Source organism: Cuculus canorus, chromosome 10 (genome assembly GCF_017976375.1).
Source record: "Cuculus canorus isolate bCucCan1 chromosome 10, bCucCan1.pri, whole genome shotgun sequence".
NCBI classification, from domain to species: Eukaryota; Metazoa; Chordata; class Aves; order Cuculiformes; family Cuculidae; genus Cuculus; species Cuculus canorus.
The window spans coordinates 20,449,375-20,462,444 of record NC_071410.1 but is presented as its reverse complement, the minus strand read 5'-3'; the positions used below and the strand labels follow the sequence as shown (position 1 = coordinate 20,462,444).

The following is a 13,070-nucleotide window of genomic DNA, read 5'->3' as shown; positions in this document are numbered from 1 at the left end:
GTGGCCCCATCTCAGCCTGCAGAGCCCCTGTGCAAGGTCCAGCTCTGTCTCAGCCAGGAGAGGATGGGACAACACAGGGCTTCCAGCACACATGGAGGCCAATGGTGTTTGGTGGGGTCTAGGGAGATCCCAAGGGATGTACTCCTGGTTAGGAGAGTTTGGGGAGTGCGAGCGGGGTCTGGGCTCACGGGCATCAGAGACAAGGCTTCAGCTGGCTGGCACTCTGCTCAAAGATCTCCAGCAGTCCCTATGGCCATCAGAAGCTGAGGAAAAGGAAGGCTGGAGCACTTGGTTTCCTGAGGACCTGGACAATGTGCCTCATACTGCATCCTCTGAGGGCGGACAGCAGGGTGCAGAGTATGGATGTAGACAGGACGATTTGGATGGGGTTTAGCATCCCACGTGACTGGTCATCCCCAAAGGCTTTTAAGCCTGGTTGCAGTCCAGGACAAGAAATGCTGCCACTGGCTGGTACCACATATCCCTGTGCTCCTGTGGACGCACAGCACATGTAGCGTCACCCCTGTGCCCCATCTGAGGCCAGGCTGGATGAGGCTTTGAGCCCCCTGATCCAGTGGGAGGTGTCCCTGCCTACGGCAGCGGGGTAGAACTGAATGGGGTTTGAGGTCCCTTCCAATCCAACCCATTCCATGATTCTATGATCCTTGGGGAGAGCAAATCCTCCCACCACCTCCTCCTGCTGAGCTGCCCCATGGAGCCTCCTGTCCTCTCAGGAGCTTTGCCACCCAGGACTCCACTGGGCTGGCTTCTCTTGCCCACCCTGCCTTATCTGCAATAAAGGACTTCTCGTGTTGCTGATTTATTGCTACACCCATGACTCAGTAACCCTGAGGTTTATGTTCTTTGTTAGAGGTTTGGAGAACGCCAGCTGTGATTGCCAAAGAGCATCCCAGGACCATGGATGTCCCACATCTGCCAGACACAGACATATCCAGTAACGTATATATATTATATTATATTTTATATATATATATATATGTACACATTAACAAAGAAGTTGCAAAAACAAAACCCCAACAAAAAAGGGAGAAAAACATAACAGGAAGAACAACCCTCCCCCAAAACAAAACTGAACCAACTATGTTACATATGGAAGAGGAAAGTTTGACCGGTCGCACGGTAACCAGGAGTTTACCATATCCCAAGTCTGTACAACGGAGTCACCAGGAGCAGTGGAGCCAGCGGCAGCACCCAGCCCTGGCCCCTCCACTCGTGTCCTGCCATGGGAATCGTGTTCATTCCTAACCCAGGGCTGCAGAGCCTCCAGGGGCTCGGATTGGGTGAAACTACTGCGGTGTCATCGTACGCCAGACGTTGGACTGCTTGCTCAGGGGCAGGAGGCAAAGGCTGCAGAGCAGCAGGGGAGCATCATTGACACAACAGGGATGGGGCTGCTTCACCCACCCTCTCAGTAACACTCGGGTGGGTTTGGCTGATCCAGGAGAGGAAAACATGGGCGACTCAGAAAGGGTCCCAATCGCCAGAACTGCCCGCTCTGGGTGCAGGGCTCCCAGTGCACGCAGCCACGCATGCTCCCTGCTTCATCCTCCTGCCTGGCCCGGGAGGTACGAGACGTGTGCGGCGGGGCAGGGGGATCCCACCACAATTAGTGCAATTTCATCAGGTGCAAACGTCACATTAATGGCTCGTGTGCTCTGAATTAATGGGTGTGCTGAGTCCCCTCGCAATTAAGCTGTGCCAGCGCTGGAGGAAAGCTTGGCGCCTGGATTGCAAACGCTAAAATCCATCTCCAGTGCTTGGGCATTTGTTTGAGGCTAATGCATTATGAATAGCCCTGGATGGGACCAGCACACGAGGAAAAGACTTTAACGATAGCCCCATGTGGCTTTGAAAAAACATCCAACTGAAAATGACAATTTAGCCACTTAAAATGAACTGTGTTTATGTGCTTAGCTGTGAGGAATGGCAAGCGCGACGCTGCTGCATCCCCACCTGGTGCTCTCGCAGGCTGGGGCCAGAAGAAGCAAATATAACTGCTCTGTCCACCCCAGGATGGATGCACCCCCTGCTGCGAGCCTCTGCACTGCAGGAAAGCAGCCGGCACCAGAGGCAAAGCTGCCCTCCGCTTGGCAGCGCGGGTGGCAGATCCCTTTCCTGCAGGTGACAACTGCTTTCCTTCCCACAGCGTCAGTCAGCCGTCACCAAAGCTGTCACCGTGGGGAAAAGGAGGGATGCTGTGCTGAGCAACAGGCTCTGTTTATACACACTGTCCCTGCTTCTGCCACTGCTAGACTTCATGACAAGTATCCCCATGGCCAAGTTGCTGGCGGGGAGCACCCACTTTTGGCCAGGGCCAACTGGCTCCAGCTGACTTCAACCAGACCCTCCAGCAGCCCTCAAAGTGCTGTCACTCTGTCTGAAGAGGCCACCTCCTCCTCTGAGGCTGGGCTTTGAGGTAGTTCCCTATCAGCAAGGTCTAAAAGAAGAAAGGAATGGGCTGGCAGAGCTCAGAGGTTGCAGCCTGATGGTCCCTGGGCAATGCCAGCAGGGCATCCAACAGCAACACATCTGGAGGGCAAAACAGGGTTTTCAAACACCACAGACCAAAACTCAAGCACCAAAACCTCTTGGGCTACTATGTTGCCCGACCTCCTCACTTCCCCCAACACCCTCACCACGTGGGTGACACGGGCATTCACACGCCCGTCTGCCTCGGCTCAACCACAAACCCTGGCTGCAGGCGCCCGCGCTGGGTATTGGCTTCTTAACTGGCCCAGTTCCTCCTGGTGTTTAAGCAAACATGGGAAATGAAGCTTGGCCTGGGGACTTAGTGCTTGTGGTAACTGGGAGAACTGGTGGCGCCTGAAGAGCTCCCAGTAACCAGGGGTTGGAGCCCCTTGGATGGATTCAGTGTTTTGCAGCAGAGCAAAAAGGATGGCTTCATGCTCACACCATCATGGCAGAGAACAAGCCAAGAGCCCAGATTTGGAGTAAAAAATTCTGATTTTGGGTCATAAAGCACAGAGATGGGTGTTGGGCACGACTCGACCCTCTGCTGAGCACAGGTAGATGTGTTTTGCCTACAGGGCCATCAGACATGAAACCAAAGGAGGTCTACACAAAGCCACATGTGGCAGGGCACAGCCAGCAGGACTGTGCGTTGGGAAGGAGCATCTGCCAAATCTCTGTGCCAAGAAGTGACATAGCTCAGGTTGTGGGGACCTCTCTGACTCCTGGTGAGCTCCCAAAGGAGGAGACACAGTGGGTGAGGGACCATGGCTGGCTGCCCTCCACTGCAGGACTGCAAACGGAGATGAGCAGAGGGGACACGACCAGCAGCAGCATGCACACAGCAGGGAGAAGAAGCGAGACCGTCCTTCTCAGCGCTGCCTTCGCTCTCACAAACCATCCATCACATCACCACCATCCACCACATAACCAATGCCAGTGGTCACCAAGTGCAAGGGGTCCATGCAATTATCTACCACACCAGAGAAATAGTTGGACTTCAGTCAAACAGAAAGTCCTTCCCAGAAAAAAGATGCTCAAATCCCACCTGGCTCTCGAGACAAACTACCACGGGCTCCAGAAAGCCAATCCCTCCTGTTCCAACCTGTGCTTTGCAGAGACGCATGGGACATTCCCCTGACTGCAGCAGCACCTCCGAAGGTCACCTGAAAGCCCACTCCAGCCTATCTAGCCCCCAAGGGAAGACAAAACCATCCAGGTGGCAATCCACTTTGGGAGAGATGGGAGCACACCACCAAGGAGTTGCACAAGCTGCACTCGCACACAAGTGGAGCTTGCCAGCAGGAGTTTATTTTCAAGAGGTTCTTCCTCTTTCCTCTTCAAAATGAATGGAGCTGTGTGTGGGAAGGCGCTCGCTTGCTGGAGTGTTACGGCTGCACAGTGGCTCTAGTGGCTGGCAGGCTCCCGGCAGCCGACTCTGACTGCTGGTACCCACCAGCATCGCTGGTGCCAACACGGGGCACGGGCAGGGCTGGGGCAGCCTAGTGACAGGCTTTCATCCCTGATACGTATGGGGACTCCTGGGGCCTGCAGTTACACTCCTGCTGCTCTGGGTAATCAATGAAGTCCGGGGCGGGCAGACCTGAAAGGATCATCAAGGATTTGTTCCAGATGGTGAACGTTGGACACACTGGTAGGATGAAGGAGACTTCAAACGTGTGGAGGTGGAGAGAATTGGCTGGGTCGTAGAAAGAGAGCGCATTGTTGTCATAATCCAGGAGGACGCCAAGGCGCTTCATCTGCGGGTGGACCTCCACCAGCATCTCCTTGTTGTTGTGCCTCACCACGAAGTTGTTGTTGCAGCGGGAGAAGACCCAAGAGGAGGAGTTCTTCCCTATCCACTCGTTCTTGGGGGCTGACTTGTAAGCCACACCGATGGCATACCTGCAAGAGAGGAGCAGCTCGGCATAGCCACCTCCAGCCTCAGCACTGGACAAAGTCCAGCCCCAACGGCTGCTGGCACCCAGTGCTTTCAAAGTCTGCCTGCCTGTGGAATCAGCATGGCAATGGCTGTATGTGACTTAGAGCAGCCTTCAAGTATGGAACGGGGGTCTGTAGGAAAGAGGGGGACAGACTTTTAACAGGGTCTGTTGTGACAGGACAAGGAGCAATGGTTTTAAACTAAGGGAGGGGAGATTTAGACTGGAAGAAAGGAATAAACTTTTTACATCAAAGGTCATGAAACACTGGTCCTGGTTGTCCAGGGAGGCAGTGGAGGCCCCATCCCTGGAAATATTCAAGGTCAGGTTGGATTGGGCTCAGAGCAAACTGACTTGGTTAAAGATGTCCCTGCTCCTGCAGGGGGATTGGACTGGATGGGCTTTAAAGGTCCCTTCCAACCCAAAGCATTCTATGATTCTGTCCACTTGCAGAAATGGCTGGGGCAAAGCATCACTCCCTACCCACACAACTTCCCACTGCCAGGCAGGGTGAGAGGTGGAGGTGAGCAGCTGGGCGTTCTCAACAGGAACCATCCATTTCAGCCTCATTGTGCTGCACAAGCAGCTTTAACAACGCAGCGGCTTAACAATGCTGCCGTAATGCCTCTTGGCTCAGCTCAGTCACAGAGGCTTTCCAGGGATCTGCCTGGGAGGGGTTTTCTCATAATAAACCCTACTTGTTTCACTTCTAAGCATGCTTTGTGTGAAGGCATTTTTTAGCCCGGGGGGCTGGATGGGAGGCTGAGCCAGATGGGAGAAGCTTCTGAGCTGGGGCTGCTGCTGTGTTTGCTCCTTGAGCCCCCTTTCCCAAACAGAGAGGGGAGACGGGCACTTCTGCCCTGCCATCAGGGTGAGATTTGAGCCCTGGCAGTCATTAGAGGTTCAGCAGGTGAAAGAAACGAAGATACAAACTTCACCTTGAAGTCTAACTGGAGTAGACCCAAAAGTCAGGAAGGAGAAACTCATAAGCTTCTTGAAAGCCACAGCCACTCAGATTTAAAGTCTCAACCACCTCCCTACACATGAGCAGCTTTGCCAAACCCCTGGCCTTTAACCCTGTTGTGTCCTGCACCACCTCTGAGAAAATATGAGGTCCTCTAGCAAAGGGAGCGAAGACAACGGTGCTGCCTACCAGGTTGAGGATCCCACCACCACCTCCCAGTAGTGGCAGCCGCTGTCGATGAAGACATTGCCTGCTGCGCCATAGCACCCTGTCCCACTGAACCTCTCGGGCGTGTGGCTCTTCTTCAAGGAACTCTCGTCCTTCTCCATCTGCAGCCCATCATTGGAGATCTTCAACTTCTTGTGAGCCATTTTGGGGTCCAACTTAAAAGGCTGGCCTGTTAGAAGAAGACACACATAGATTAGGATTTCTGTTTGCAGTCATCATTGTGGAGGCAGAACATACCAAGAAACATCTGCCTCAGGCACTTCGGACATACTCTGTGATTCAGAGGTTCCTCCACCAACCAAGGGCAGATGCCCAGCAAGATGCTAAGGCACAATCATGTGCCTTGTGCATCTGTTGTCATGGGATGATCCATAAGCCGTCGGTCCCTGGGCCACTCCCAGTGCCTGCAGTGGCTTCCTGAGCCCTGCCAGAAGAAGGCAATGCTGTCCACACCTGTAAACAAACCCCCACCGCAGGCAACAGCAGCAAGACCGAGGGGAGCAAGGGTAGGCGACCACCTGCACCTTGGGCTTATTCCCCAGCCCAGGAATGACACCTGCCCAGAGGGAACAGAGGGAAAGGAGGAAAAGCTCAAAAAATGCAGAGAATCATAGAACAGTTTGAGTAGAAAGGAAACTTAAAGCTCATCCAGTTCAATCCCCTGCCATGGGCAGTAACACCTCCCACTGGATCAGGGGCTCCAAGCCCCATCCAACCTGGCCTGGAACCCCTCCAGGGATGGGGCAGCCACCACTGCTCTGGGCAACCTGGGCCAGGGCCTCCCCACCCTCACAGCAAAACATTTCTTCCTCAGATCTCATCTCAATCTCCCATCTTGCAGCTGGAAAACAGTCCCCCTTGTGCCATCCCTGCACTCCCTGATCCAGACCCCCTCCCCAGCTTTCCTGGAGCCCCTTTCAGGACTGGAAGCTGCTCTAAGGTCCTTCTATGGTAGTAGCTCCAGCCCTCACATCATCTCCATGGCCTCCTCTGGATTCGCTCCAACAGCTCCACGTCCTTCCTGTGCTGAAGACTTCAGAATTGAATGCAGGGCTCCAGGTTTGGTCTCACAGAGTGGAGCAGAGAGGCAGAATCCCCACAAAAATGATCTGAAGAGAAAGAACTCTCTGCCCCCAGGGAGGATCCGGACACGGGAGCAGGCAGGCTGGGCAGCAGGACACATCGATGGAGGGCTGTGTCCTGGCAGGGACCCTTCAGTGAGGGGCTGAGCAATGCCTGAGGTCTCCTCACTGCACGTTACCCGCTTCAAATGCCTTTTTTCCCCACCAGAACAACTCCCCTTGTTCACCGTTTCCAGATAATGGCATTGTCACTGAAGATGCCATCAAGATGCACTGTGAACCAAACCTAGGTAAGGGCATGGAGCCTGAATACCTGAGTGGATCCATTTCTGTTAGCAGAAATGAGAGTTAAATGAGCACAGGGAAGGGAAAGCAGCCCCTTAAGTGCTAGTGTAATGATCCTGAGACACAGAAGCAGCACGGCAGAGTCAAGTATGGTCCCGAATCCCCATCAGTGGCCGATGCAGACTGCTCCCCATGGTGCACAGCCTGCTGTTACACAGTGCAGGAAGCACATGCGAGGTCTTCCAGCGCTTCTCCACTGCCAAATGAGGTCTCACCACTCAGAAAAGACAGTCTGGGTTGCACACGTGGCAGTGAAAGCAAATCAAAGGCATTGGGTCCAGCTCCTGTTTAGTGGAGGCTGGAAGCCAGTGAACGCACGCCTGGGGCTGCCTCCACAATTAACAGCACTGAGTTCGATAGGTTTTGCAGATCTTTAATGCTGGCTTGAAACCCAACTGCAGTTCCTCTGTAACGTCAGCAGCACACAGAAAGCCAAATTGTTTCCTAACCAACACACACTGGCTGTCCTGCTCGCTTTTGCCAAAACCCTCTTGAAGGTCTGCAAGGCCAGGGAACACCTGCCCTCCCTCACGTTGATAAACAACATCTCTTCTGGGGCACCACATACAACAGTGAGCATTAAGAGTTTCTCTGGTTTCTCTGGAAGGTTCCAATTTTTGGTGCCAAGCAGCCTTGCTGCAGAACTAACCTACAGCGGCTCCTCAGTCCAGGTCTGGTGCACACAGGGACACAGGGGGGATGAGAGCAGGAACATACTTGCAAACACAGACTTAGCCTGGAGGGTCAGGGGATTTCACAGAATAGTAGAATGGTTTGGGTTGGAAGGGACCTCAAAGCCCATCCAGTTCCAACCCCCTCGCCATGGGCAGGGACACCTCCCACTGGATCAGGGGCTCCAAGCCCCATCCAACCTGGCCTTGAACCCCTCCAGGGATGGGGCAGCCACCACTGCTCTGGGCAACCTTGGCCAGGGCCTCCCCACCCTCACAGCAAAACATTTCTCCCCAAGATCTCATCTCAATCTCCCCCCTTGCAGCTGAAAATTGTTCCCCCTCGTCCTCTCCCTGCGCTCCCTGATCAAGAGCCCCTCCTTTAGTGGCACTGATGACAGAGTGTGACGGATGAAGGCACTGGCTGGCTGTGGCAGGAGCCAGCTCTCCCTGCTGGGGACACTGGCGAGCAGGTGCTCGGTTCAGTCGCAGCCCCTCACCGCTGGCACCATGCAGGAACCCGATGGGGCGTGGAACCACACTTTAAAGACCACTGCATAATGCAGGAACAGCAGGCATAAAATTAAATTGACATGCAACTTAATTCGGCTGGTTTTTAAATCCCATGCTCTTGACTTTGCATATTTAAGGATGGGTTGGTTTTCTTTTCCCCTAGAGGTCTTTCCATCCATAATTGCCTCTTTTTTTCCTAAAGGAAACTGCAAGGTGGAATCTCGACATATTATCAGCAGCATGTGAACCCACAGCTACAGTGCAGTTGAGCTAAAGCAATTGCGGACCAGCAGTGACAGGGATCTCCTCTCCACGGGTCAGAAAAAACTCCTCAGCCTCAGCCCACATTGCTCCAGGAGAGATGTGTAAAATGATGGGCTGCGTTCAGCTCTGGCTCTACAAGTAACCCTGTGCAGTGCGCACATTGGCCACATGCTTTCTGCAAAGCAGGGTGGTTGGGACCATCTCAACAGGGTGCCCTGCACAGCTCTGGTTACAGATCTGCTGCAGTGATGCAGTCCTCCTGCAGTGATGCTGTCTCCCTGCAGCGATGCAGCCCTTCTGCAGCAATGCAGTCCTCCTTTCCCAGGGCAGCTTGTGCATGCCCTGTCCAGCGGTGGGAGGACAGCTCTGCCTGTGCTGCTCTACTGGCCCTGCAAGGAGGTGACGGCACTGGGGCACAGGTTATGCAGAAACTTGACCAAAGCTGGGTGAGCTCCCAGCACTCCCCTGTTGCCTTCTTCCAAAGCATAGACTTCATCTGACCTCCTTATTTCTGAACAATTTCCCTCTAGAAGCCCCCAGACTACCCCTGGTTTTGCAAACAAACCCTCAAGATGTTGTAAAGAAGCAAACTGAGTTCTGGTGTGTTTTGTTGCTGTGAGTTCTCATGCAAGATACAGTAAAGAAGATATAGATACTAGATGGGATTTACTAGCATGAGTTGGAAGGGACCCACAAGGACCATCGAGTCCAACTCCTGTCCCTGCACAGGACAACTGCAACATTCACACCGTGGGGCTGAGGGCCTTGGACAAATGCTGCTGGAATATTGTCAGGCTCAGCGCCGTGACTGCTTCCCTGGGGAGCTGTTACAGGGTTCCACCACCCTCTGCATGAAGAACCTTTTCCCCATGTCCAACCTAGGCCTCCCCTGGCACATCTTCCTGCCATTCCCTCAAGTTCTGTCCTTGGTGGCCAGAGAGAAGAGCTCAGCATCTGCTCCTCCTCCTCCCCTTGTGAGGAAACTGCAGAGCACAATGAGGTCTCCTCTCAGTCTCCTCCAGGCTGAACAGACCAAGTGCCTTCAGCCGCTCCTCACACTCTTCCCCTCTAAACCCTTCCCCAACTCTGTGCCCTCCTCTGGATGCTCTCCAGCACCTTTAGATCCTTTTTATCCTGTGGTGCCCAAAACTGCCCCCAGTGCTCACGCTGTGCTGGATGTACCCCAGGAGACGGTTGCCCCTCTTGGTTGCCAGGGCACTGCTGGCTTGTGTCCAACTTGCCATCCACCAGGACCCCCAGGTCCCTTCCCACAGGGCTGCTCTCCAGCCTCTCATCCCTGGTCTGTCCATCCATCCAGGGCTGCCGCACTTGCCCTTGTTAAATTCCATGTGGCTGGTGATTGCCCAGCTCTCCAACCTGTCCGCATCCCTCTGCAGGTCCTCTCTGCCCTCAGGAGTGTCAACAGCTTCACTCTAGTTTTGTGTCATCCTCAAACAATGGGATATATAGGGATTCATCTACTTTAGCACAAAGCAAACTGAAATCACCACAAACAAGTGAAAAGCTCAGCTTTGGTACACAGAGTGGTCCCTGGCTGGGCTTGGGAGACAGAGCTGCTGACAGATGTGATGCGCAATGAGCTGTGCCCTCCTGCACACTCTGATTTTCAGCTACAGCTGCCAAAGCTTGGTGAGGAGAAACACTCGCACCGATGCTATATGTCGAGGAGTTTCCAAGCCAGGGCTAGGAACCACTGCAAACCGCAGGCAGCGTGAGCTACAGCAAGGCTGGAGAGCTTTCAAGTGCAACCCCATAATGGAGCTCATCCACGCTGCTCTCTGATACCTGATGGGACTTCGTGTTGATTTGTGTTGATTTTCCTGGGAGCCCAATTTGCTTGATAATTGAGTTGAGAGGCCGAAAAGTAAAGCTGCAAATTAGGAGTGACCCCCACCCCCAGCTTCCCTCTAGCTCTGTTAATACTTCTGGAGCTCTTCTCCTGGCAGTAACGCAAAGAGACAAGCTCTTAGGAACTGAAGTATAAAAATACTTGGCTCTGTCAGATGAGAGGCAGTCACAGCCCCTTTCGCAAAGATGACTCCTTTTTAAGGTTACTGTGAGTCAGTGGAGTCCAACCCCTGTTGCTGGTTTGTGCTGGCACATCCTGGCCCAAGGGTTCAAATTATAACTGCAGATGACACGCTGTGACGGGCAGGATGGGAGTTCAAAAGCACACAGGCTGGGCTGCAAAATCTTGCTTGGGACAGAGGGTGTTTCAGAGGACACTGCCCCTTCCGAAAATACCACTCTGGCACAAGTTCAACGAGGCCAAGGGCAAGGTCCTGCGCCTGGGTCTGGGCAATCCCAAACACAATTACAGTCTGGGTGGACAATGGATTGGGAGGAGCCCTGAGGACAAGGACTTAAGGTACTGGGGGATGAGAAGCTCAACATGAGGCGGCAACGTGTGCTCCCAGCCCAGAAACCAACCGTCTCACTGGGCTGCATCCCAAGCAGTGGGATCAGCAGGGACAGGGAGGGGATTCTGCCCCTCTCCTCTACTCTGCTCTGCTCTGGTGAGAACAAATCCGGAGCCCCGAGTCCAGTTCTGGAGTCCTCAGCAAAGGAAAGACATGGATCTGTTAGAGCAAGTCTAGAGGAGGCCACGGAGATGATCTTAGGGGTGGAGCATCTGGCGTATGAGGACAGGCTGAGAGAGTTCGGGTTGTTCAGCAGCAGAACATAAGCCAGCAGTGGCCCAGGTGGCCAGGAAGGCCAACAGCATCCTGGCTTGGCTCAGCCATGGGGTGGCCAGCAGGAGCAGGGAAGGGATCGTCCCCCTGGACTCGGCACTGGTGAGGCTGCACCTTGAATCCTGGGTTCAGTTTTGGGCCCCTCACTCCAAGAAGGACCTTGAGGGGCTGGAGCATGTCCAGAGAAGGGGAACGGAGCTGGGGAAGGGTCTGGAGAACAGGGGTTCTGGTAGAAGCTGAGGGACCTGGGGCTGTTAAGTCTGGAGAAGAGGAGGCTGAGGGGAGACCTCATCGCACTCTGCAGCTCCCAGAAAGGAGGTTGTGGTGAGGTGGGTGCTGGGCTCTTCTCCCAAGTGACAAGACAAGAGGAAATGGCCTCAAGTTGTGCCAGGGGAGGGTTAGATTTGATATTAGGGAAAAATTCTTCACTGAAAGGGTTCTCAGGCTCTGGTATGGCTTCCCAGGGCAGTGGTGGAGTCACCATCCCTGGAGGAGTCATGGCAGATGGGATGGGCAGATGAGGATGTGGTTCAGTAGTGGACAGGTATGGTTGGGCTTGATGATCTCAAAGGTCTTTTTCAACCAAACAATTCTTTGAATCTAAGGTGCCATCTGTGCCTCATATGCACAAGTACCTATATACCAAACCTGCTGGACCTGCGACTCGCTGCTGGACCATCAACCTGGTCCAGCTGCTCCCTGGAGTCAGAAGCAAACATGCAGAGTGAGCTTGACAGCAGGGTTTACTGTCCATCCATCAGACATCAGCTCAAGGATGTAAAGCTTCAGGATTGTAATGCTGAGTTATCAAGTTGCAGGAAAGCAATAAATCCAACCAAATCTTTGAGTCTTCCAACAGACTCCCTGTTGGGCCATTTGCTGAGGGATCCTTAGAAAAGCATCTGCACTAACACGATCCTGATGATAACAGGGACCTTGGAGACCACTGCTGAGGCAGTGATCTTTTGCTGCAGCAAACTCACCCGACCAGATGAGATCAGGCTGCTGTTTCAGACGGGATGCGGATGTCAGCCACCCCGTACAACACTGGAGGTCTCACTGAGAGATGCATAAATCAGCAAGAGACAGGAGTGTGAGTGAAAATAAAACCATTCTGCAACGTTCAAGGCAAGGATGTAGAACCACCTTCCCTGCACTTTATTTACTACTACAGCTGGGACCATCCCTGTATTCCAGCATTTTCATCAACTTGTCTCCCCTTGCTAATAAATAAGATCTGCTCAGGCCCAGACTCAGCAAAGGATGGTTTCTCCTTGTCACTAAACTCAAACTATTGTCTCAAGCTCTGCTGTTCAGGCAGTTTGGGAATGCAGATTTAGTGTCCACTGACAGCATTGATGCTGCAGAAATAAATATGTGTCCTTCTGGCAATGAAGGAACCTCTCCAAACACCACTCCAGCAGCAGAAAGAGGGCTATGAAATATGCTACTTGGCCCATCTCCTCATCGAGCTGCTGCCATTTCCACCAAGGTTATCGCAGTTGAAAAGTGTACCCTATCGTCTAATCTCCCATTTGAAAAGGAGAAAACCCTGTTGCTACACAATGACAAATAGAGGCAAGAGAAATGGCCAGCAAGAATGCGCTGGGGACAGCACAGAGCAGTGGCACCTTCAGTTGGCACCACCCCTGCTGATGAGCAGCGAACACACCAAAAGAGCCCTTGTACACTCTCGCTGGCCACAGAAACAAAATAGAAGCGCATATAAATTAGAAACCGTGTATACTGCTAAACCAAACACACGGTCATGCACAAGTTTCCCTAAACACTTTCCAAGGGCTGCAGAGGAATGCAGCGGCAGAGAGGGATGCGTGCCCATTATTGCCATGCACCTCTCC

The 13,070-nt window shown here is 53.3% G+C and overlaps 1 protein-coding gene across 2 annotated transcripts in view; it reads right to left on the bottom strand.

Moving 5' to 3' along the window:
* Positions 1-956: 956 nt before the first annotated feature.
* The window catches only part of MID2 (midline 2), a 117,275-nt gene continuing 105,161 nt past the window's right edge, over positions 957-13,070 (bottom strand). For both annotated transcript variants that reach the window (XM_054076097.1, XM_054076098.1), the window contains exons 9-10: positions 5,584-5,791; positions 957-4,395 (exon numbers count right to left, since the gene is read on the bottom strand). In XM_054076097.1, coding sequence (XP_053932072.1) covers positions 3,993-4,395; positions 5,584-5,791 — 611 coding nt within the window. In that variant the 3' untranslated portion in view covers positions 957-3,992. The remainder of the gene's footprint in view (positions 4,396-5,583; positions 5,792-13,070) is intronic.